Source organism: Cyprinodon tularosa, unplaced genomic scaffold, assembly GCF_016077235.1.
Source record: "Cyprinodon tularosa strain WSP-4 unplaced genomic scaffold, ASM1607723v1 ctg608, whole genome shotgun sequence".
NCBI lineage: Eukaryota > Metazoa > Chordata > Actinopteri > Cyprinodontiformes > Cyprinodontidae > Cyprinodon > Cyprinodon tularosa.
This window is the reverse complement of record NW_024039350.1, coordinates 392286-418393: the sequence shown is the minus strand read 5'-3', so window position 1 is coordinate 418393 and position 26108 is coordinate 392286. Positions and strand designations below refer to the sequence as shown.

Below are 26108 nucleotides of genomic sequence, written 5' to 3'. Positions count from 1 at the left end.
GCTTGCATCCCAAGTCCCTAGTCATGACTACATCAACGTTCACCCTCCCTTTTTCGATGCACAGAAGTGCTACAAACACACAGGCTGCTTTCTTTATTTTGTTGTTTTTGTCTCTGGCAGCAAAGATGGATGGGGTGCATTGATGCAACACTCACTAATGGCATTGGTTATTTCATAACAGATTTAGTGGAAATCCTTTATCGTAGAATGTTAAACTTGACGTATCACAGTTAGTATATCCAAGATGTATAAATCCATCTTTATTAGATGGGTGTTGTATAATTTGTCATTAAAAAGTCTTATAAGATCACTGAAAACAAAAGGGTGAGAGAATACAGAGTTAGTTTTCAACTGATACTCACTGAAAATGGAAAAAGTATGTCTACTCTAAGAAAACCTCTTCCTGGCATCGCCTTACATCGAACAGGATGAGGATGGTAGCAAGCAAGAAGCCATCAACACTGAATTGAACCAACACAAAGTAACTTTTCAGCCTTCATAAAATATTTTCATAGCTTTTGTGATTATACGTCGACTTTTAACTAGTTGAATGACCCTTCTATCATGGCCTGAGGGGGTCTATATCACTTTCACTGACACTAAGCAAATTTGAGGAGGGGGGGTAGTAAACCTGCCACACAAAGCAAATGTGCAGGCTGCTACCCCCTTTCCCTATTCATTAGAAAGATAAGAAATGGATGCAACTAAGTTTCCCTGAGAGACTGCATATTCGTGCAAACTGTGCAGGGTTTCAGACAAAGCTCCACCTTCCTGCTGGAAACTTATGTACATGTGTTTCAGAGGCGGAGCTAGATGGGGGGCCAGGGGTGGCCATGGCCACCTTTACCCAATCTGTGGCCATCCCTATCATGTATTCCCTATAATACAGACGGTGGCAACAGTAATACTCTCAAGTGGAATGCTCTAACTTTTTTAAAATTTTTATTTTCTAAATGTATGTGAGGTTATTTATGCACATCAATATACTAACATTAAAGATAAATACAGAATTCTGCTCTTTTCAGAACTAGATTTAGTCTTTTATGGGATACAGAGAAAACTATGTCTCTGCAAGTCATCTAGGAATCTTCAATAAAATCAGAGATAAATAACTACTTTAATAATAGGTAATCCATTTATTGTAGATATTAGTACATCTAAAAATAAATTTTATGCTGAATTACTCTTAATAAAATTAGTTTAGTAATGACAATGAATAAGATGTTTGCCCCAGAACTCAAAACTGAAAGAATTGTGTCCACTACACCTTTTATTTAGACAGCATGGATGTTTAAATATATGCTTGTATTTCTTAGCAAAGGCTTTAGGAAAGTATAGTTTGTCTTTATTTAGAAAATAGGGATGTTGTGATTGTTCATTTTTCTTTTGGAACAGTGTAGATTGACCCTGAGGTTCTGACACCTATCCGCTTTTGGCCCCCCCTCAGTGTACATTGGTTATTGCCTGGCCACAAAAAATTTTTGGCTACGCCTCTGATCTGTTTACAACGATATTATCAAACATAACATTATATTTATCTGTTTCGAGGCTATAAACTCAAGATGAGGTGGGTGCAGCGGTGGGGGAGTGATACAGCACAATTCTCTTACATCTCTAACATCAAATTGTTAAAGAATGGGTAGAAAACACTTTGAAGGATGAGACATGTGGTTGTTAATGAAAATGTAAAACAATTTAGAGGTTTCCAAATCTTAGCATTATTTAAAAAAAAATGTTTTTCTTCTCTGTCTTTATTAAATAACATATCTGCCTTTGCTTACTTGCCTCAGCTCAACCTGGTTGTTTTGGTGATGACCTTACATAAGATGCACAGCACTGCTGCACTCAAGCCTGACTCCAGCCGCCACGACAACCTGCGGTCAGTCATACTGTTTCATGCTGGGGTTTTTTTTGTGGGTAAAGGTCACGGTGTCTGAATGAGTTTAAATCGGTATGTTTGAAGAATTCATGGCATGTACGGCTTTAATACAGCACCTTTTTTGATGTTTCAAGTCAGACATTTCAGGGTTTTCAAGTCAAAATTGAAAAAGCTTTTCTAAAGCTTTGAGAACGGCATGACCTGCATGTTGCACAGAGAGGAAATATGAAAGAAATGACTCAGTAAAGATCTACACATAACCAGGAGTATGAGTGAGTTTTGTTCATTAGCTTTGCTCAAGCATGCACGTCTCTTACTGCGTTTCCTGTTTTCCCTTATAAAACTATTGAGTAGAAGCCTCAGGCACTGTTTTGTTTAAGGTTGAATATTTTGCACCATGGAGGAGATACAAAAGCTCAAAGAAGTTTGGAAAAGCTTTGGGCGACCCAATAGAAATGTTTACTACTGTGAAAATTTCAGCTGAAGATTTATTCCAAATGGTATTGAGCCGTACACAAAGTAATGTTTGTACCCTTTCACTTCAAGTTCAAGTTCTGGACAAAACAGAAGTAAAGGAACATGAAAAAAAGAAACTTTTTCTGAAATAGCTTTCAGCTTGTATGGGGAACCAAAAGCTTTTCCGTGTTCCTGCAGCAAAATAAAAAGCAAAAAGGTAATTTTGAACCAGTTGTCAAACTCTAGTCCTCGAGTGCCAGCGTCTGGCAACTATTAGATATGTCTCTGCATCAGCACTGCTGAAATAATTAAATCATAAGCAGGACTGTTCATTTCAAGCTAAGAAGGTAATTTACCTATTTAAATGAAGTGTGCTGCACCAGCGATATGTTCAAAAGCTGCAGGACATTGGTCTTTGAGGACAGTTTGACATCCTTGATGAATGAAGGCAGCTGGGGAATGTAAACTAAGAGAAAATTGGGTTCAGGTTGTCATCACCTTGGTGTGTTTTGTTATTTAAACAATTACATTAAGTAGAGAGGTGATCCAGATGGGCACCACCTAGAATCCTACGAAAGATAAATATAAATTTAATACAGGATTCTTATCGTAACATCTTCTTGATGTAAAATAGAGCCATGTGAAGAAATAAAAATAGACTTTAATAAATAAACAATACATGAATGTTACGCTCCATTAAGATATTTATAATCCATCTTCCCCTGAGGAATTAATCACTGAAAATTAGCTTGCACACCAGACCTTAAAAAGCATACATTCCTCTTCAGCTTTTGTTGTTGTAACTTAACAGCCACAGACCTTAATGTATTTTATTGGGATTTTATGTGAAAGACAATAAAGCATAAAAAAATTTAGTTTTACAAGGTTTTGCAAACAATAAAATTAAAATATAAAGGGGCAACTTTTGTTCTAACCCTTCAGATTTTATAGTTTTTTAGAAGAGAATATTGTAAGTTTGCCGCAAATGTTTTGGGGTAGGTTAACTGCGGACCAAACAGTTTATTTTTGCTCCTTTCCAATGAGAGGACTTTCTACAGGTATGCTGTGTCTCCTACATGGCCAATGATGAAGTTTTAATAGTTTATTTAAACAACAGTTTTGTTCTTGCCACTCTAACCAAACCCGTAGAATGACTAAGAGATTCTTCCACTGTAGCAGTGGATCTCTAAAGCTCAGCTGATTTTAAACATGAGATTCAAAGTACAGTGAGCTGAAAACCAACACATGCCACAGTATTCTTTTTTTTTATTTATTTCTATAAATGTCAGCAACCATTAAAACTTTCCTCTCTACTTCACAATTTCACAAATTTCTGTACGTTTTACATTAAACACAGTGTAATATTCTTATTTTAAACTAGGAAACAGTTAAACCTTAATCTAAACTATACATACCCTTTAAATATGGGATTGTTTTTATATATTTTTTGATAAAGTTTTGTGAAAAAGGATCATGTTTCACTAACAGTATTTCTAAAATCTAATTATGGGACTGAATATGCTGTAGATATATAAGCTCTTAATAAATTTGTCAGAAGGTGGACTTCATGTATCTTGTTTCATCATCCTACTTCGCCTGCAGGGCCTGGGCGGTGGGCTCTCTGACCCTTCTCTTCCTGCTGAGTGTCACCTGGTCCTCGGGCTTAATGTTCCTGTCAGGTCCATCTCTCCTGCTGGCTTATCTCTTCTCCTCCCTCAACACAGCCCAGGCCCTCCTCATCACCATCCTCCACTGCACCCTCGCTAGGAAGGTCAGCCTTAGCGTTCAGCAGTTATTACATAATTATATTTGTTTGTTATTTATGACTAAACGCACTATTTGTGTAATGGTGTGTAGGGTCAGAAGGATTATGGCCGATGCCTGCGTCTCTCTCAGTGCTGTGCAACATCCACATCCAGCTCTCCAGACTCAGTGAAAGGTGCTGCGCTTCGCTCCAATAGCCGCTACACAGGCAGCCAAAGTCGAAGAGCTACAGCAAACAGACAGGTGTGCGACCATGCATTTTATCCGCTGTAGGCTTTGTCTCTGTTTGACCTGAGCCTCTTTTTAACCACGAGCTCCTTTCTGCTCCAGAGTCGCATCAGACGGATGTGGAACGACACGGTTCGCAGGCAGACCGAGTCCTCTTTCATCGCCGCAGATGTTAACAACACTCCGACACTTAACAGAGGTGAGGTTTAGCCATTTGCTTTTCTTTCAGCATGCTGTAAAAAGAAATAACCATTTGACTTTTTTCTCTCTCTCTATTTCTCCATCAGCTGCTCTGGGAAACCATTTTCTTACAAATCAAATGCTACAGACTCATGCTGGAGCTTCTCCTTATGACACAATGCTGGCGCAGGGATACAATCAACCCTTCACTTCCACTGGTACGTCTCAGTAAATCATTTGTGACTCTTCTGGTTTTTACTCGAATCCCAGAGAAAGAGCACAATCCTTACAGAATACCTGCTTTGCCTCAATGTGTTTCTTCAAAGTGTCTCCAGAGTCATTTCAAATTCTTATTTTTCATACAAAACTGATAGTACTAAACTGATAGTGAAGGTAAAAAAATCTCTTGTTTTCAATACTTTTAAAGTATAACAAAAAAGAGGGATACAGATACCCCTATTCAAATTTCCATGTCAAATTCTGGTCATAATGAGCATAATAACCTCATAATTGCCTAAATGATCGGTATTCATGTTCAGCTGCAGAGCTTCTACATCTGAACTAAAACGCCATCTAAAACCATGAGCTCATTTTTTTTGCTTTTTGTCTTTTTTTTTTGGTGACAGTCTAACAATTTCGATCATATGTGTCAAACTCAAAGCTGCAGGCCAAATTTGGCTAACAGCATAATGAATTTAGACATGGCCTGCGAGATCATTTCATCTTTCTGTTAGAGCTGGTAGAAAGCACAGGCACCGCTAATATTACAAATCCCAGAGTGCTCTGCCGGTGCGTTGGCGTTTAGGTCAGGACCCACGAGCTTCCTCATATGTTGACATTTATTAGTGACCTGATGCTACAACCAGTCACAAGCTATCTGTTTATAAAAGCTACTGAACAGAGCTGTTTGTCCTGTGTGCTGCACCAACATGTCTGTTGCCAAAGAATCTAAAATATATCTGGTAAATATCAAGGTTAAACTACAGTTTTATTTTTGTCTTTATTTTTTACCAACCTGCCCCCCTATTTTAGATAATTCAGCTATATAAGCTGGTGGAATACAAAATTGTGTCTTAAATTCACATATTAATGGAAATGCTCACATTAAATAATGTGTTGGACTTTGTATCCAAATGCCGACCTTGAGTCTTTAGAGGTAACACCAAAGGAAAAAACCAAGAAATTTTTAGGGGCAGACTTTTTTTTTACAGCACTAGGAGGTAATAAAGGATTGCTGTAACATAATGGCAGTTTAAAAACCAATGGAGTGAACTTTACAGCTTTATAGGGGAAAATCCTCATAATGTAGCCGGGATAGAATATTTAATAATCATACTTGAGCCAAGTCCATTTTAAAGCATGTGAAAGATTAAAGGAGACTCAGAAAGGAGCTGGAAAAGAGACGCCTACTATTTATATAGAAAATTACCCTTTTAGTAAATTACATCAAAGGAGATTTAGTGAGATTTGTTTTTAAAGTATTTTAAACTATCCCTGCTTGTTTATAGAACTGCTAGCAACAGTAGCCCCATAGTTTATTTTCTAGATCATAAATATTCCCACCATGTGTAAAATCTTTCCAAGAAGCTGCCAAGTTTTCAAATCCAATATATTCCATCAAAGTTAGAGGCTCAGAGCTTAAGCTGAACACATAAATACACATTGCAGCCTGATGTCCCCAGCGCCAGCTTTAGCCCGCAGCCTCTTGCTGCTTGGCCATAAGGAGCTGCTCTGATGCTTTAGAGCAAATGATAAAGCTAACAAAAAAAAATTTACTTCTAACATTACGCTACTGCACAGCACAAATTAAAAGAACTTTAAGTAAAACTTAAAAGAGTTGATATAGATATTATGCATGTCTAATAATAAAAACTGACAAATAACCAATATTTATATGCAAAATATGTTTTCTTATAGTTATCTATTGTGTTGAATGACTAAATATTTTTTGTCTTTTTCTGTCCCTGAACATTAAGGTTTTTTAATTTAATTTCAGTGTCAGAGCTGATAAATATTTTGTTGCTATTTCTTTGTTTACATATTTTGTCTTTTATTAATGTCTTTCACACTTTCCTTCTCTGTCTCTCTGTCTTTATGTCGACCATTAGGAACCTTCAGAAACAAACAGAGTATGACTCCTTTCTTTTTGTGCTCCTTTAAATCATTTAGTGCCATTTCTTTCAATTCATGGGCTCTCAGTGCAACGGCCACCGAAAGTAACACAAATCATACAGTCAAATTATTCACTCCTGTACTTCTCAACATTTTGTCATGTTCACCCTGAAACAATGGAAGATTTATGTTACATTAAAACATGATCATTAAGTCAAGGCAAGTTTATTTGTAAAGCACAATTCAGTCCAATTCAAAGGACAATTCAAAGTGCTTAACGTGAAAATAGAAGAAAATTTAAACCAGAATATAAGCGGTCTGGAAAGAGATCCACATTATTTTTTATAGCATCTGCAACGATTTACAGCTTGAATGGGAATATACCAGTAGAACAGCTGTGAACCCATCGTATCAGGCGTTAATGAAAGAGGAAACAAAGCCATTTGTTTACTAAAATGGAGCCCTTTTCTAAAAGCTGTATTGGGGACAAAGCTAACATGTGGAAGAAGGTGCTCTCAAAAGCTGACCTTTTTACCCAACTAACCAGGCACATCTACTTGATATAAACCATCTAAACTGCAAAACACTGGGGTGGCAGTATCATGGCGTGAGGATGCTTTAATTCATCAGAGTCAGGAAAATTGAATGGACTCGATGATAAATTAATATACTTCGAGAAAAGCTGTCAGAAATTATGAAAGACTTTAGAATGATGGATAGAATGATGGAAAAAAAAAAAATAGAATGATGGATAGGCTGTAAATGGAAGATAATATAAATAATGCACCTGAGTAAATCCAATTAACACAGGAGATTGATGATGATATTCATACTGGCAATTTTATTGTTAAATCTTGCAAGAATGAGAACAGAAAAACATGAAAACCCACATTTGGCCTGCCCTGTTCTGCTCTTTCATTCCATTAGTACAGACAACTAAAGGAGGCTAGTTTGGTGCTGGAGCTCTGAGGCCAAAAAAAAAAAGACAGCCAAACATCTCAAGCTGGTATTTTATGAATCGTCATATAGCACATGCAATGCAACAAAAGACATTATCCTCAGGAAAAGAAAGAGGTGGCATGGTTCTTTTAAATGCTGACCTGACTCTTGATGATAACAAATGGGATAATCAATCGAAATTCTTACCTGACAAGGTTTACTTTCCAGGAGATGGCAGCACTAAATATAAGACGGGAGCCTTCAGTTGCATTGTTTTGATCAAATCATGTCAACTTATCTAAGTGTCTAAGCAATCAACATTCAGACTTAAATCCTTCTGTGATTCTGTGGCCAGGTTTGAAAATCCAGCTGGGCTATAGCTATTCAACAAAGATAAGTGCAAATGTTTGAATCTGATGTGTAAAGATGGCAGACTACTTCACAAAAGACTTGCGGATGTAATTCCAGCAGAAAGGGAATCTATATAGCTTTTTATTTATCTAACATCCAAAACAGTTTAATGTAAAACCTCTATTAAGTGCTACTGGTTGTAAAGTGACAAAGTGGGAACAAGTTTAAGATATGGTAAAACTTTTGAAGGGCACTGTAAAGGCACAACCTGCATCTCTTCATGTGGCAACATAAGAAGGCATTTCATTAAGGAATAGCTTTTTATATTTCCTAAATCATTCTGGTAAACCTCCACCATCAACAACATGTGAACTCTAATCTTTATTCATTCATTCATCATTTGTTGATCATTATTTGCCCTGTTTAGAGCTTTCTGTTTTTCTTTAACTTGTGTATTCTTATTTCTTCTGACAGAGGGTGGAGTGTCACAGAGCCAGGAATCCTGTGCATTGGACAGTGTTTGTCTGAATGGAGGCTACACCCCCAACACCTTCACCCTTCATGGTCTGGGTACAACACCTGGGTCCCGAGCAGGAGTAGTGGGCAGTGCTGATCTTCTGAGGGAGGGAGGGGTTGGACTTGGAGGGGATGACATCTCCCCTGGCCTCCTCACACCACACGGCTCGACAGATATGAACAGTGGAGCCGGAATGCGTCGTAATCTGTCTGACGCAGCAGCTCTGGAGAAGATGATCATCTCAGAGCTGGTACAGAGCAATCTGCGGCCATCTGTCCCAATGCCTGTTCCACCAGAGCGCTACGGGAGCCTGGCGAGGCCGCATCACCACGAAAGGCCAGCTCTTACTCACACCGCTACTTTAACCCGCCACACACAGGCCTCACAAGAGGGCTGGTCTGCCACGGTGCAGCCAAGCTCCCAGAGGAATGGACAAGAGGGCTGGGCACATGCTAGGCAGACAACACAAGACAATGAGACAAACGCCCCTACACGTGTTCAAGACCATGCTACCGCGCCTCGCTTACAAGATGGCTGGTCACACGGGCGCATTTCTGGGGATTCTGACACCCAGGAGCTGCTGAAAGATGGAGACCGCTCGCAGCTGCAAGGGACTCTGGGACGGCGTGGACACCAGGAAAGACTGCCGGCACGACCCCCAGATGTTCAAGCTCGGCCTTACTCCACCCTTAGCCGCACCCCTGGTACTTTGTCCCGCCACCGCAGCACAGCAGAGTCGACTGGAGGCACAGAAAGAGACAGGGAGAGGGACAGGGAGCGAGACAGGGATCGTTACCGAGACAGACCCCTCCCTCCACCTCCTCCCCCACCACCACAAGAGCCCGAGTCCTTATACAAAACTCTAGAAGAGCCATTGCTTATGAAGCAGAGAGAAGCAGTTGTAGAGGCTTGGAGAGGTGGCCAGGACAGGGAAAAAGAGGAGACATTTCTTCTGAAAAGAGATGGAATGAATGATGACTGGAGAGGAGGAAGTGAGAGGGGGAGAGATGAGCCTTTTACCTCTCATAAGCGAGATGGGGCGATGGATGAATGGAGAGCTGGCATTGAGAGGGGGAGGGAAGACTCTAAAATGCTGGAGAAGAGAGATGGACGACTGGAGCTGTGGAGGTCAGGGGAGACAGAGCAAGGAGAGACTTTTATTACTCAGAAGAAAGATTTTGGGATGGATGGTTGGAGAAGTGAGATAGAAAGAGAGAAAGATGAATCCTTTTTCTTGAAGGACAGAGATGGGTGGAGGGCAGGGATCGAACGAGAGAGTGAGAAACAAAAGGTCAGAGCACTGGATGTTTGGAGAGGGGGGATAGATCTGGACAGGGAGGAGTCTTTCTCATTTGAAAGCAAAGACGGAGGCCTCGACGGGAGGATCAGAGGAAAAGACAGAGGGTCTCTCCGGTATCATGGCGAGCGACAGGATTCAGACAGCTTCACCCTACCTTTGACTCCCGATCTTGACTTGGACCCTGACTCCTCACCCATCTACACCCGAGATTCAAACCCTTCCCCTCTGTACCCTGGAGACCGCCGCTCGCCACCACTAAACATCTTCTCGCGAAACTCTCCTCCTTCAAACATCTTTTCTCAACGAGAGGACAATTCACCTCCAGGCAACCTCTACTCCCGTCACTCTCCGCAGGTGTACAGCCGCAGTGGCTCCCCTCCCCGCTTTTACACCCGCACCTCCCCGCCGACTCACATGTACTCAGACAGCAGCCCCGAAGGCCCGGAAGAAGTTAGCCCCACCAGTGGGCATCAGCCCCAGCGGCCGACTCTGGAGCTGCCCTACAGCCTGGGGCGCCCTCTGCTGGGACCACGGCCCAATCACCTTCAGACCTTCTACCAGCCCCCGCCATTAGCTTCAAATGGAGAGACAGGGTACTCTGCAGAACCCACCTCTGACGGAGACGACGGACAGATGCAGCGGGTGACGAGCCTGTGACTAGGGCGGTGGTGATTGGGGTTTAGACAACAGGGAGGAGAAGGAAGATGGTGATAATTTCAACAAGTAAACAACAAACACTTTGAAACTAAGACGCTTTAAAAAATAACAATGATGGACAACTTTACCAATTCTGTCATTTACATGATGGCTCCTCCCTGCTTCTACACCCTGATCACCACGAGACTCCCCCCCTTTCACCGTGTTTTTGTTACTTTTGTACGACTGTGATCCATTTATAGCTGCTTCTCCTCCTGCCGCTCCCTCTTCTCTCTATCTTCAAACCCTGTTGTGTCTTCCCGACTCATTGGTGCTTTCCTCAATCGGTCCATGTCTCTACGTTTTGCTCCATCGGCTGGGTGTTGCCCCTCCCTGTAGCAAACAGTGTGTCAAAGAAGCACTTGTGTGTTGCCAAAAAAAACCTTTCAAAGAACTCATGCATGACTTTATAGTGGCTTTGCAAGGCTACATACTGTAGGAGGACGCGCTGACGCGTACATGCGAGTGAGTGTGCATAGCTTGATGAGCATGCGTGTGTGTAAGGATGTATATATGTGCGTTTGAAAGAGAAAGTATGTGTATATAAATCATTATTGTATATTAAATGTGTCATGTTGAAGCATTTTATCAAACCAACTGGAGGAGCTCTCCGTCTCGTTTCTCCTTTGGATTTTGACTCGACCCATTTCACGTCAAGGCCAAAACTTTCACAGAGGCTCCACGAACCATAAGTCGTTGACTGCAGAACCGGAGATCGTGTAAAATCTCAGAAATTTTCTGCAACCCCTCCTGAGATCCTTGTACATATCGACCTCAAGTGTTCTGATTGTCTTGTATTGCTATTGAAGTTCAAGTAAACATGTGAAATAAATGTTCATGTTTTTTTGTTTGTGTGCGCAAAGACAGATGACGGCATTCAAAGAAGTGATAAGATTTTGTTATTATTGAAGGAGAAATGATGTTCTTTTAAAAAAGCCTAAAAAAATATGAAGAATTAGAAAACATAGTTATGTACAATTTAAAAGTGGATAAATAAATGCTACTTAATACATCTACTGTGAATTCTGGGTCAGTTTGCCCCCTTTGCCAATTCATACCTTGATGTTATACCTAATAGCTGTTAACACAACATCCACTGGACCATTTCATATCGGTTTATTTCTTGGTAGTTTAAAATGCTTGCAGTCAGGTTGTGAAAATAGGGTCTGATGGAACAAAACACTTTCAGTTTAAAAAAATATATTGGAGGTTTATGCAAACCATTTTAACCTTTGACCACAATGCAGATTTATTTACAAAGAAGCCAAGGATTACATATAAAGAAATATATTATTGGTAGCAATAATCTTCGTGTAATACAGCGGAAGAAAATAACATGAAAAACATTTCTGATCAGAGTTACTATCTTCTAGAACAGTATTCTACTGAATAAAGCGTAAAAGTTCATTTTGGTCATTTCACCGCCACAATTTTGATTAAAGTTTAGTTTGTAGAAATTGTTTGATGCAGGATGATAATTAGTGGTACACCACCTTTTACTTTCATTCTGTATAAAAAACAATAATAATGACTATGCCTTTGCAAAAGTTTGGTTACATAACTTTCCAATGCAGATAAAACAACAGCTTAAAGGTGTTTGCATTACCTATAATGATGTTTTTTAAACATTTTAAATCAGATAATAAAAGTAATCTCAGTCTCGGCCCTCCTCACACTGGCTTTTATCTTGATCTCAAGTACCACCTAATCCACATTAAACCAGAACCTTATTTTAAAAATATATTTAAAAGTAGTCTTATTGATGAATCACGGAGTTGAATACTTATAATAATGAGCTAATATTACTTCAAATTAAACTATTTAGCTTAGATTTTATATAACATCCTATAAACATGGATTGTGAACCTCGATTGAACCAACATAATAAGTCATTTAAGTTTTGAGTCAAACACCATGAAGACAAGTCATTAAGAAGGAAGCAATGATGGTAAATATTCAGTCCCCGAACAATTTGAAGAAAATAAAAATAAATAAATAATGCAAATGTATGAAATGGTGAAGGGGTCTAATAGCCAGCACTCTATACTGTGTGGTACAGGATTTAAAACACAATATATTGACATACTACTATGAGCAAGTAAGGTAAAATTAAACATCTAAAAGAAAACAGCATGAAAGTCATGGAATTTTCTGTGGTTTTTCTCAAATCCTCAACCTGTAGAGAAAAATCACTTCTTTTTTTATATAAATAGATATTTAAATTTTACAAATGTCCTGTTCTTTACAAGTATCCGACCACGGTAGAGCATTGTAAAATATGTGCTTTGAAAAAAAGAAGAAAAGGTAGATGATAAGTATATAAAACTCCTGCCTTTAAAAAAAAATTTGATAATTTGCTGATCAGATTTTCAGTTTATTTGTGTCATGTTTTGGGACGTTTGAAGCTAAAGCGATGGGAACATTTTAGTCTATTAGACTCAGGTAACAAAGTGCCCATTGGTCTAAATTTAATTGGTTTCTTTGATAAATTGCACATTGACACATAACCAGTTTGGCCATTACATTTTGGAAGTGTCTTAAGTGGCCTAATTTAGATTATTTTAGCCAACTACTGGACTGTAACTTATGTAAAAACTAGCAAAAGCCTAAAGAAAATCTTGAAGATCATTGCAGCTTTAGATATTAGAGTGTTGAACACAGAGCAAATATTAAGGGGTATATTTTAATTTTCCGAGAGATAAAACTTTTCTATCTTCCTGTATCGCCAGCTTAGCTGGAAACTCTACATATATTTATTATCAAATTAAAAACCTTTTGATCAGTTTAGAACTACTCAAGGCAGCAGCAGCAGAACATTTTCAATCCCAAATCAAATTAAGGGAATTTTACCAAATGTTTACAAGCTAAATTGGATTATTGTTTAAATATAATCGTGACATTTCTGAGTAAATTTAAGAGCTTTCTTTAGGCTCCAGCTATTAAGATGATGACATTAATTTCAGGTAACAAAGAAGAACTCGGAATATAAATCAGGAAAATTATTTTAAGATTGACTATGTATGATTTTAATGACAGATATAAAGATTGTATTACTTCTTTTGATGTAATAAAGATTTTTTTTTACTAATAACTTCCTTCTATAGACTGTTTTCACTTGAATCTGTTGATGATACCAGCAAATAAGGGTGTATACTTCCTATAACAATCTTTAGTAAAGATGAATGCAAATCACTCTAGAATGTGAATCATGGTGTTAAATCTAATTTCCTTGATAAGATTTAGCAGCATCATGATATGAATCCCTGCATCACATTATACAGTTTTATTAGAAATATTTAGAAATGTTTGCTGTAAAAAATAAAGTTTCACTGACTTTCCAAACCATTTAATCTTAGAGATAAAAAGATAAAAAAAAAAAAACAGTTGTTTTACTCCGCCCCATACATATATATACATATTTATTGTCCTTTAAAGGATTTATTAAATTGAAAAGGTAAAAACCATTCGGATGAAATTCCCTTGCATGTGAAAAAAATGCCTTTAATTAAATTCAATAGAAATATGGAACACTATGAAAATGTGTCGCTTGCTAAAACTCAAGCCTATAAATCTGCTCAGTTCTAAAGTGTTTTTGTATTGTTTTTAAGTTTTGATTAACAGCTACAGAAACAACAGAGATGAGTCTCTCTTTTAAATGTTTTTAGGGTTGTAAGAATCACGATGGTTAAAAAATGTTGCGTGAAAAAAAATCTTAACTACTTCTCTTATAAACAATAAACAAAACATGGTGGAAGTCTGTGCAGAAGAGCGGAAGTAAATCAACAGAGGATGAGTGAACATGATTCACAGCCACATGCACTCTGAAATGACAGTCATTTTCCAATACTGTCACTCAATAGATATTGAAAGAAAAATCAAGTCCAAGTTTTAAAAAGGGGTATTTGGTGTAGTAGTGTTTCTAGATTCACATGAGGCCCAAGTAACTACTAACTAAGTTTATGTTAATATTATTAAGAGTGGTGTGCTTCGGTGGTGCAGTGGTTAGCGCACAGGACCCATGTATGGAGGCCTTAGTCATTGATCTGGCCGTCCCTGGTTCGAATCCGACCCGTCGTCCTTTGCCGCATGTCTCTCCCCCTCTTTCATACCCTTTCCTGTCAGTCTACTGTCAGAAAAAAAACACTAGTGCTGTAAAAAGTCAAATTTGTATAAAAATAACACAAAATCAAAACAAAGTAAGTATAAAAATTTTTATTTCTAACACTGTATCTGAGGCTGACAGATACATACAATAGAAATGGCTGACAAATAGTGTCAATACCTTTATATGTGTTATTTTCTGTCAGGTAGTCGATTAGTCATCTTTACTATGCAGGATATATAACATCTGACACAAAAAAAAAACATGAAGAAAAGGATTGCTTACCTTCAGAAACATACAAGATTATTTAAAAACAGTTAAATAAAGTGATCTATGTTTATAAAAAATATATAAATTACATTCTATTCATTGCAGAGTTGTAATAAAACTACATTGGAAATTAAAAGTGCTTTGACATTATCTTATGTGCTCAAAAAATATGTATATATTTACAAGTGGTGCTAATTTATGGTGGCTTTTGTTTTCAGTCTCATCTTACAGGCAGGTGGGGCGTGATCAGTCACAAGGAAAGAATGCAGACTGTCCACACAACAGACAGCTTTCAGTCACTTTTCCTTTCTACTTTTCAGTCACTTCTATGTTTTTTTATGAGCTGCAGAGATTGTCCAGATAGTCTTTTTCTGCTCTCTGCCCAAACACTGAGGTATGTCTTTTGATTCCAGAGGAAATTGCCAAACATTCTTCACATTTGCAGTCTGAAGGTACTGTAGGTTGTGGGTTTAGCAGACAGTGTGGTGGGGAGACAGGGGGCTGTCCGGTGTCTCATCTGCAGACAGGTCTGAGCTACAGCTTTTAAACATTGGTGAGATGTAGATCGCCTGGGGAGGGGGGAAACAAACAAAACACAACTTGAGACATGAGCAGAAACTGACAGGTGGCCACGCTCTGATGAGCCAAACAGAGAAGGAGAAGTTTACTGACCACCCAGTAAGCAGTGAGGGCCCCCTGTATATATCCTGCTAGCACATCCGTCGGGTGGTGCCTGTACTCCGAGATACGGGTCAGACCTGTGTAGACCGCCAGGAGGACCAGGAGGAACTGAAGCATCGGCCTGAGCAGCCGGGCCCCTCGCCACGTCAGCCGGGCCTGCAGGTAGAACTGGAGATAAAAAAAAAGTTTATTAATACAAAAAAGAATACCAAAGAAACACTATTTATGAATGAGATGTTATAAAAAAAGAGGAAATAAATAACATCTAGATTTTTTTTTCAAAAGCTGACTGTTGTTCCAGAGGTATTAAAAAACAACTTGATATGATTCAAGCTTCTTTCCATGAATCAGACGAAACTCTTGAAACATTTTTTTAATTGAACGGTCCCCATTTTTTTTCTCCAAAAACTTGGATTAACTCAATACATTTTTTTTTCGCAAAGCCAAAATGTTCAGCTGTTGATTAAATAATTTTTGCTTTTTCTTTGCAACCAGGTGAAACAATCGGCTTAATATTGATTCAAGACATTTTGTCGGGTTTGTATATCTATGAATGTTTTTCTTTGTGTCAACTTTTAGAAAAAAATGTCCTTACTTAAACTTTGTATACAGTACATGCATAGTGGACTGATCAAATAAATCTTAGTTAAAAAAATGAACAGTACTATATAACATTATTGCAAAAATGTGCCATTCTGTAATTAATCCTATTTCATGCTTTAACTTGGTGAGATTGTAAAAATTAAGCAGAGACCTACTTTAACAAGGAAACTATAGGCTCTCATTATATGAGCCAATAGAGAGCCAGACTTTTTAAGGAGTTTGGTTAAGCTTGTCTGCTATTCAAACATGCTTTAGTTTCACCTTGTTAACAAGCACACGGCAGTTTATTTAAAAATTTTAGGTCAGCTGAACCACTTCAAATCTGCAGTATTTCTTTTTCAATAAAGCTTATATAAAGTGATGACGGACTCATTTATTAACTGTCTACAAAGAAGAAGACAGTAGAAGAGACAAAAAAAAAATACAGAGTCATTTTTACCAGGGCAGCAATGCATTTTTTTGTGTTGTCTAAAAAACACAACCCCCCCCTCACTGTATTTCTTGAATAGAAGCATCATTGTTTTTCCTGTTTACTTGCTGTCTGAATCCGAGTCAGAGTTTTGAGTGTTTGGCGCCCCCTGTTTCTGATGGCACATTTTTTGTTACAGCTGGAGCTCACAGCGCCAACAGTAAAGATCAACAGTAAAGATGGTGATGTTTACATCACACAGGCTTTAAATCTCACAGTGAAAATAACAGCAGAGTAATCGGTGATGGTGTAAGGTAAGTCTGATTACCACAAATAAGCCTTATCCTTTATCTATGCAGACCTTGAATAGTCATGAGCTTTATCTCTAACATGAACTAAACAAACAACTCTGGTTTTGCTGAAAAGTTTTCATTTTCTAACCAGTACATTTTATAAATGTAAACTTGGTTTAAAAAAAAACATCAGGAAACCAAAGTAAAACCCTTTTTGAATGCACCGTAATTAATTATCATGCAGAGACACACATTCATTCACCCACCCACACCTACACACACACACATTTTCACATAATACAGTAGAGCTGTGGGGCGATGTTAACGCTCCTCCCACAACAACAAAACAAAGCAGTCTTTGTTTGCCGTGTATCTGTCAGTTCCTCTCCTCTCTCATTCTTGCACGTTTTGTTGCAAACTGGACTGACAATAAATTTGTGTTTCAGAAAATTTCCCAAAAGACAAGAACACAGCGAGTTTTATTTAATAAACACACAAATAACTTAGTGTATTGAATAGTGTAATTAATAGCAAAACCTCATTCAAATATATGTTTAAATCCATTTGCTTTCGTGCTTTTATGAATATTCAGATCACATTTCAATGACCAAACTGCACAAATTCATGGATGGAGGAAATGCAAATAATTTGAACCTGCAAATTTCATTCATTTAAAAGTGATGGAAAGCAAAGTTTTTGAGTCTATTATCCAAATACATATATAACAGAACCAAACCAGTTTGGACGTCTAATTGTGTGCTGTAGATCAGCTGCAACATGTCTTATTTTCTTTATTGATTTTTTATTTATTTTTATGAAATTAAGCACTCCTCATTTCATAATGTGTTTAGGAGTCAGTTATTAAATTATTTTAAATTTTACTAAGACCTATTAAACAGATGCTGATGACTTATTATTGAACTTGCACAACCAACCAGCAGACCAATCACTTTGTAGACATTTTAGCCCTGTACACTGATTTAAATAGAAAAGATTTCTGACAACTGACTAAATAAAATAAATAAAAATGCAATAATTTCCATATTTATTTAACAAAGTACAAATGTAGTGCATTACTTATTATTTACTATTACTATATTACTATTATTATTTCAAAAAAATAAAGCAGTATTTATTTAAATTATTCATGCATTTCCATTTTGACGTGTATGAAAGATAGAGAACATCCAAACTCACCGCTAAATAGAGCATTGTGTACATGGCAAAGGAAGCATGGCCAGAGAAGAAGGATTTCCTACAAAAACAGAAAAAGTGAAGACAATTAAAAAGAAGATCCAGAAACACATGATTTTATTTCAAAATCATGTCAATTTCAAAACAATGGGATATAAATATATTTATATTCTATTCTGGAACTAAAAACACTTTTTATGTGTCTTTATTGGCATTACAACTTCAGTGAAAATTTTGGGATTTCATTAGCTGGGATTTAAATATGTCAAATATTTACAGAAAGAGGTGATTCAGAAGTATTCCTCTGTTTTTAGGAAGTTACATTCTTATTCTTTGCCTTAGAATCTGCGTTCTGATGAGGCTTGTTAAAGGTACCTTTTAAAGTAACAACCTTTAAGCATGTAAAAACAGACTTTTCATTCAACCGAAATTTTCTTTTTTTACTGCCATAAGCAGAAAAACTTCATAACTGACAAAAACAAAGGCTTAAATATCTCAATCTGCAAGTTAATTGTCGATATAGTCTGTTTTATTTAGTGAAATAAGTAAACTTTTAATTACATACTTTCCATAAAGATTTGAACTTGTTGACTGACTGTATATGATGTATAATACTAACTTTTAAAGTTGAATTGCTGAAATACAGGAACTTTGTTACAGTAATGTAATCTATAGACCTGCAGCTGTTTATTTCTACACCCAGGTTGTGCATAGTGGTGGCTTAATGATCCAGAAAATCACTCATATTCTCACCTGGCCTCTTCTACTAAGTGAGGGTCAGAATTGAGACAGGTCACTGTTGCCACATAGGTTCCTGGTGTGCAGTTGAGCGAAGCATAGGTGACCCCACATACAGACAGGAAGTGAGGTCGCAGCCGGCCCACACCAAGCTTGGCCATGTTTGTGAGCGATTGGCCGACACAGCAGCCAAACAGGAAGGAGCCCAACTCCTTGTACAGGCAGGAAATATACGGGTTCCTCACGAAAGATTTTGAGCTTGTGCTTTGGATACGCACCCGGCAACACTCCCCTACAGCAATCTGAAGGAGAAAAAATTAGGTAGGGATCAGTATAAATATTAAGAAGAAAATATCTGATTTAAAGGAAGGGGGGTTAATCTTGATCACTCACCGCAAGGCCTGTGATGAAGATTCCACCTGCTATGAGAAGCTCATCTGGTATGGCTTCATTGCGTAGATGAGGGTAGGTGATGCTGGGGTCTCCGCATATGAAGCCTCTTTTGAAAGGGCCCACTGCCTTCAGCTCACATGCAAAGAAAGGAATCGATGCTGCATGGACAGAGAAGATGTGGAAACCAAGTTAGCCAATAGAGATAATTCACAGGATGCGTTCAGAGAGCAGCAGATGCTAAGACTTGTGTGTTGCTGGTGTCCTTCTGGTGCTGCTAAAAATCTAATGCTGTCAGAATACATCAGTAACAGAGAGCTGGGCAGCTGTCACCACAATTCTTCTTTTGTCCATTGTAAAAGTCTTATTTCTTGTTAGAAAGCAGCAATGCTGTAATTCTAAGAAAAGGGTCTGTTATTGGATAAGATGTAGGGACAAACACGTCACAAACTAACATTTTAAGCCTTCTAAAAATGACCAGTACTCTGAAATATTATCACTGCAGTGATTAAGTAACTTTTAAAAAAAGAAATTTGTCTTTACTGGTTTTAAATCAATTGTCAATTTGAAACATTTTCTATAAAGAGCGTAAAAGCCTATAACACAATGTTTTGGACTCTGTGCATGAAGCTGTTGCAGAGCAGGAAAACTCCTTCACGTACACATTGCATCCTAAATGCACAAAGGATTGTCATTGCAGATCCTTCCTCCCCGCAACTCCTACACTTCATAACCATCACTCCCAACACATTAAATATGTATTTTAATCGGCAACCAATGACGGCAATGTTTTTTCCCATGTCGCATATTTGACCTTATTGAACATTCCTTTATTCTTTTTATTTTTTTCTCAATTGTCTTTATATTTTTAACCTATAAGCTTGCATTTGCATTTCACTCCGCTGCTGGGAATTTCCCTACCATTCATGCTTCCTACCTGTCTTATTTTGATGGCAGACTTCTGTCTTCGTAGGAGGTGTGATCAGAAACTGATCACACCTCCTGTGAAGAAGATGAAGACAGAAGGTGTTTTAAATAAGATCTGTCTGACTCAAAAGTGTAGGAGTGTTTTATACAATTATATATTCCTTTTTTTTTTACTACAGCCACACCGTTCGATTATCATAAAACAGCTATATGAATAAAAGCCTGCTTTTTTTTCAGTGAGGAATTTTTCAGACAGTGACACATAACATTACTTTTAAAAGGAAGGGTTTGCAAAACAGAAATCAAATTAGAAGCATTAAGCCACTAAGAAAAAAAAAATGTTAACATGTTTTCATGTTCAGTAAAGAAGCACATGATGCTATGCCATTAATTGTTCCATACAAAAAGGAAAGTTGTGTTTAAGTTTAGAAAATAGAGCTTGTATTAACAAAATGTACATTTTTTAGATTCCAGGAACTATCTATGGCCTTGCTCTGACCAACTTCTGGCTCCAATCTCTGATAAGAACTTATTTTAGTTTCTGTAACATGGAAATCTTTGGTCAGGGTCTTATTAGGGGTAAAATACCGAATGCTAGTAACAACTCCAATTTCAGAAAATCCACTCTACCATTGTTGGATGTTTCTCTTAAGCTACCCAACATTATTAATAACAGGCTGTCAAGTTCTTTGAGAATTTAAAATTTCTATTTGAAATTTGGCTGTTTTTCCGGTAATTTTTCGCACTTTGAGTAACATTTTTTGGGTAACACAAAAATCAAAGATTAATTTAAATTTCTTGACTTCCTGTCATTTCCAAACTATAACTGTTAATATCATATTCACAAGAACAAACTAAAGCCTATATTAGGATGTTGTCATTATAATGACACTATGAGATTTTTCTTTACTATAAAAATTTCTTTTGAATAATAAACTTTTTAACTTTAACACTGTATGGTAGTCATCCTTGACAATGGGAACAACTTATGTTTTTTGCAGTATGCTTGAGGCATTCAGGTCCCTATTGTTACCAGTTAGAATATATTGTTCCCTGATAGTATGCTGAGAAAACACTGATGTACATATACACTCTATATTATTCAGAACAGATTTCAGAATGAATTTTTTTATTTAAAGAAAAATGAAAATATAAATGTTCAGTGCAATTTATGTTTTGATCCTTGTGCATGCAAATTAAATCTAACAGACTATGAGCAAATAAACTACGAACTGTGTTTGATCATTCCTATTTTCTTGACTGTTGCTAAACAAAACATCAAAACAAAAGTCAAAGCTAAAGAGTAAGAAGTGAAGCATAGGGGATTTAAGAAAGGGCGAAAATGTCAAATATATTTACAGGAAAATAACATTCAGGAATGTGGGCATGAAATGAAAGAAGCTCCACGGAGGAAAACTGGAGATCCTCATGTGCTCTGAATGAAAACAAGCTGAATTCTCCAAAGACTTAAAATAAGGGAATGCAGTAAAGCGGAGCTCCAACAAAGACCCGGTTCCCACTGCGCATGTGTGTGAGAAGCATTCTGTTGTTGAAGAGAAGGAGGGGGGAGAGTTGTTTGTGACTCCAGTTCAACTCTGACCAACAAAACAAAGAGCAAATGGAGCAGCCGAGCAGAGCCAGGACCAGCTTCACACTGTCTCTGCTTGTCCCTGGAGATCCTACCCTCACTGTCTCTTTCACGGTTTCTGTTTTGCATGCCTGCACACACAAAACGGGGAGTGGAGAGATAAAAGGGGAGATAGAGAGACTTCTCACAGGGGCCCTCTCTTCTGAACAACCTGTTAGTAACATAAACTGCTTCAGCATACAACTTTTTTCCATTGAGCCAATGAGACGTAATCAGCCCTTATTTCTCATCAGAGGGTAGGTCAGCAATTAGAGGTCACACACACATGTACATGTGCAAAGAATGCAGTACTCATGAATTGCCCATTTATTTATTTAAACTAAATTTCCCCCTAGACTCTCCTCTAGCCTGAGAACTGGGATGTTGTCATGGAAAGTGCAGAAATCCCCAGGCAATGCACAGAGCAGCTGGTACAGAGCGCTCAATAAGGCACATGAGAGGGAAAGGAGGGGTCCATATATGGAGTCTTTTTCTCCATTAATTCAAACATTTTATAGGCATTTCTCTATGATACAATTATTATAGGGTCAAAGTTTTTATCCAAAAATCTAAAACAAAAATATACAACAGAAAAGGATAACTTAATCTTACTGTAACGCCATTTTTTTAAGACAATGTTCCCATTGAGCAGAATTCTTCCTTTTTACCTTATGAATCCAACAAAAGGCCTGCTTTTATTCAAAATCTTTAACTTTCACTATACAAATAAATCTAGCTCTTTATTTGTCAAATTGCTCAGATTTTTACACTTTCAGTGTTTACTGTTGTCTAATTGTTGTGTCCTTTTTTTAATGTGCTGCTGCTTTTCTTTTGCTCGATTTCTACTTTAATCATAAAATAAATGTTGAATAAAAATACAGAAATACGAATACGAGTCTGCTGCTTTACACCCTGCTTGTAATGTATCCCCTTATAGCTGAAGGGGTTAGGAGGTCTTGTTACAACACAACTATTGACGGTATTTTTCTTCATGTGAAGTATTTACTGGAGATGCAGGATATGTCAGTGTTAATATCAGAGTCAACCGTCGGTTTCCATTTTCATGAATATTGATATCGGTGTGATAAGCAAAACTGGGCAGATATTAACAACCAATTTTTTATTTCCAGGTTTTTTTTGGGGGGGAGGATTGAGTATGTTGTGCTCGTTTAGTCATGTGAAAAAGATGCAGTCCAGGAGTTGTGGCTGTTTCATTGAAGCAAAGAAGCAATGTCAGCACATGTGGTTGGTCTTCTATGGTGTGCAAAGGGTAGAGAATTGTAAATTGGAATAAATCATATAGCTGCAATTGCTGTGATTTTAATAACAGATTGATATCGGTCAAGATTTTCACATCAGTGCATCCCTACTGTTTGTGTGGGATCTCTTTCTGTGATATAAATGTGAGATGATAATATGAGTGCTGCTAATTTGCCACCCTGTTTCAAATTCTGTTTAAATAGTTAATCCCCAAGGACAGATTTACAAAACACCATGAGAACAACTGGTTGGCACTGGAAGATCACCACTGCTAGCTGCTAACAAAGCAGAAGCTTTTGCTTCAGGGCTTCACTGACACTAAACTAAATGGCTTTTCCACTGTGTTTTTATGAGCCTCAGCTGCAGTCAATGACAGTCTGAGATTCATAAAACTCTATTCTGAAAAGAGCATTTTCAGGTTTTATATGTGAAGGATGACAAGTCAAAAATACTACAACATGTGTACGAATCAAACCTTACCTGGAATATATAGACAATTAATCCTTACTGCTTCTTATAAAAGTGTGGCAGCCTTCTTTCAGCCAGCTGACTGGCAGTTGTGAGCTCTGCAGAGCTGAAGAAAACACTCTGCTCCTTTTGACACCTTCCCTGGCATCTGATCTAAATGACTTTAAGATAAAGGAACCTTTTGATATGTTTTATGCAACTTTTGAAAAATATTTTAAAATAGTTCTGACTTGGAAACCTGTTATTTGAGTGTTCATATTGGACGAGTTCAACACACTGAATATCAGATGATGTGTTATCTAAACAAAAAGGAAGCAATTGTAACGAAGCAGAACAGCATTAGCACGAATGAAACAAAAAAGGGGAAGGAGAAACTAATTTCAACACGCAAAGAAAAATCAAGTAAAACCAAGCAGAGTCTGATTATTTCCACAACTGGTTGCAGAATATTTGAATGAATACAGAGTAGGATAAAATATCACCCCTTACTGCTGACATTACATAAAAATATATGTGCTATAATTTAATAAAATCTGCAATATCATCTAGTAAATGTGTTGTTTTCTTGCTCTATAAGACACTTTTTAGATTTTTGCTTCTTTACTTTTCATTTTAAGTTTGTACTTCTAATAAAAGTACAATTATTTGATTATTTGAGAGATGCAGGAAATGAAATTATTTTTAAAAAGTATTTTGAAAAGGCTGTAAAAACGTGAATGTTTTCTTATGATGTAACTCTTTAATACTATATATTTAACAATATAACCCCTATTTAAGACTAAGCGCAATATTTACCAATTAAAAGGTAAAGTAGGTCAATATTTACCAATTAAAAGGCAGAGTAGGTCTAATGCGACCAGGAATCTCCTCTTGGATAGAGCGGATCCAGTTTTCTGCAGGAGTTTCTTCCCGCTGTCCATCCCTGCCGGTGCCAGGCTGATCTTCTTGTCTGCGCTCGGTGCGCTCACAGCTGCGCTCTGGGTCCCAAACGCTTCCAACATGACGTCTTTCTTCCTGGCTGCGTTGAAGCTCAGTGTGGAAAAAGAAAAAACTTGTTGGCAGCAACAACCTTCCTGCAGCCTCAGTGCGTAAAACCCAGATGGTGGCTGCGTGTTTTAAACGCTCCGAGAGGCATTTGCTGACGCGTTGATGCGGTGTCAGGTTTATGAGTTTTTACTCATATTCAATCGTCACTGTCTGCCCGGCCTGCCCCGACTTGTTGCTGCTGACTCGCCATGTTTGCAAAATCTTGGATAAGATCTTTTCCTCGCTTTGTCTCCTCTTATTCCGGTAGCAGGAGATGTGGGATACGGATAGGTTTCCACTCACCATAGTGGGAGGGATCAGGACCAAGTGCGTAAGAAATGTGTAAGTGTCTGGATGTTCTGGATGAAATCTGGTACATTTATTCATCACGATAACCTTTCACCCACATTTATATTACCCAAGACTTAGAATCCTCCATCATAAAAAAATCTGATAATTTGCTTTTCTTTTTGATGTTGCCATTCTCTAAATAACGTCCATTTCTTTAGTGTTTAATCTCTTATACTGCACTGTAATTTTTGTTCTTGTGTTTTATTTGTTTTTATTTTTAACTGTTTCTTCTGTGTGTTTTTTTTACTGATTTTATGTAAAGCACTTTGAATTGCCATGTTGCTGAAATGTGCTATGCAAATAAAGCTGCCTTGCCTTGCCTATATGGACCAAAATATCAAAAGTAGGCTAAAAAACTTTCACTTTTTATCTATGCTTACTTGCTCCATAAAACAAGCATTCAGATGTGGATTCGTGTTGATCCGAAACAAAAAAAATGTGTCATTGGTTTGCTATCTTTATAACATAAGGGTTATTTTTTATTTTATTTAAAGATATTTGTCCATTATCCTTTTCTGTGTCAAGACAATTAGAAAGTTACCCAAAATATTCTCTTCAAACAAGCAATTAAAAACTTTTATGGAGGAATTTGGTGTGGATTTTGTCTGGGACATTTGAGGTTATAATTATACGTTGATCCAAGCTATTTACTGTAGATCCAGCTGTTAGTGTTGTCCTGCTAGAAGGGGAACTTCTGCTCCAGTCTAAAGTCTTCTGCAGCCTTCTGTATTTCTCTTCTTCTCTACTTGTAGCTCCATCTATCCTGTCTCAAACTGCATGACCTTTGCAGTGTTTTTCTCACCATGAGTGGGGATGGCATGTTCATAGTGTCATTTATACTGTGTGTAAATGGGTGAATGACTGAATGCAGTGTAAAATCCCCAGATAGAAAAGTATGTTATACAAATACTGGCCAATAATCAATGATTAGAATGAATGCTCCAAACTGCAAAAAACTTATATCACAAAAATAAAAGTTTTCAAAATGTGTGCCCTGACAGGAATTCAAACTGTCTAGGATCTTCACAATATGTAGGGCAAAAAAGATCCCAGAACAAAAAAAACAGAACATGAAATATCTTTTTTTTTTTAATTCATTTGGAGGTACATCATCTTCTTGGGTCACAATAAGGTCTACAGTAGTTGCAGAAGTACAGAATGATGCAACACCTACAAATGCTTAGTCTCTCTTAATAGATGATTTTGTATTATGATTATAAAAATTGTGTGTGTACTCATGAATTGCTGATAACTCACCATGTATGCGAAATCTTGGATAAGATCTTTTCCCCTCTCTGTCTCCTCTTATTCCGGTGACAGGAGATGTGGGATGCAGATAGATTTCCA

At 37.5% G+C, this 26108-nt stretch overlaps 2 protein-coding genes across 4 annotated transcripts in view; one reads left to right on the top strand and one right to left on the bottom strand.

Moving 5' to 3' along the window:
- LOC119798022 (adhesion G protein-coupled receptor L1-like) overlaps positions 1-13513 on the top strand; it is a 53929-nt gene extending 40416 nt beyond the window's left edge. For 2 of the 3 annotated variants that reach the window (XM_038307348.1, XM_038307347.1), the window contains 7 exons: positions 1791-1879; positions 3938-4106; positions 4193-4342; positions 4430-4526; positions 4615-4725; positions 6616-6636; positions 8384-13513. In XM_038307348.1, the coding sequence (XP_038163276.1) occupies positions 1791-1879; positions 3938-4106; positions 4193-4342; positions 4430-4526; positions 4615-4725; positions 6616-6636; positions 8384-10383 (2637 nt within the window). In that variant the 3' untranslated portion in view covers positions 10384-13513. The remainder of the gene's footprint in view (positions 1-1790; positions 1880-3937; positions 4107-4192; positions 4343-4429; positions 4527-4614; positions 4726-6615; positions 6637-8383) is intronic. The other variant, XM_038307349.1, reaches the window with a different exon arrangement.
- A 1106-nt stretch (positions 13514-14619) lies between these two features.
- LOC119798021 (phospholipid phosphatase 3-like) lies at positions 14620-24731 on the bottom strand. The gene is made up of 6 exons (XM_038307345.1): positions 24211-24731; positions 19106-19263; positions 18728-19014; positions 17978-18035; positions 15467-15643; positions 14620-15363 (listed from the first exon to the last, which is right to left on the bottom strand). The coding sequence occupies exons 1-6, from the start codon at positions 24383-24385 to the stop codon at positions 15265-15267; spliced, it is 954 nt and encodes a 317-aa protein (XP_038163273.1). The 5' UTR covers positions 24386-24731; the 3' UTR covers positions 14620-15264.
- Positions 24732-26108: the final 1377 nt, after the last annotated feature.

Bases quoted from the DNA above. Each gene is read 5' to 3' on its own strand.
- LOC119798021 (XM_038307345.1), bottom strand. From the start codon at position 24,385: ATGTTGGAAGCGTTTGGGACCCAGAGCGCAGCTGTGAGCGCACCGAGC. The intron at 18,036-18,727 runs GTGAGAATATGA...CTGTTTTTGTAG, and splicing joins CACTTAGTAGAAGAGGCCAG to GAAATCCTTCTTCTCTGGCC. The intron at 15,364-15,466 runs GTCAGTAAACTT...CCCCCTCCCCAG, and splicing joins CCCTCACTGCTTACTGGGTG to GCGATCTACATCTCACCAAT.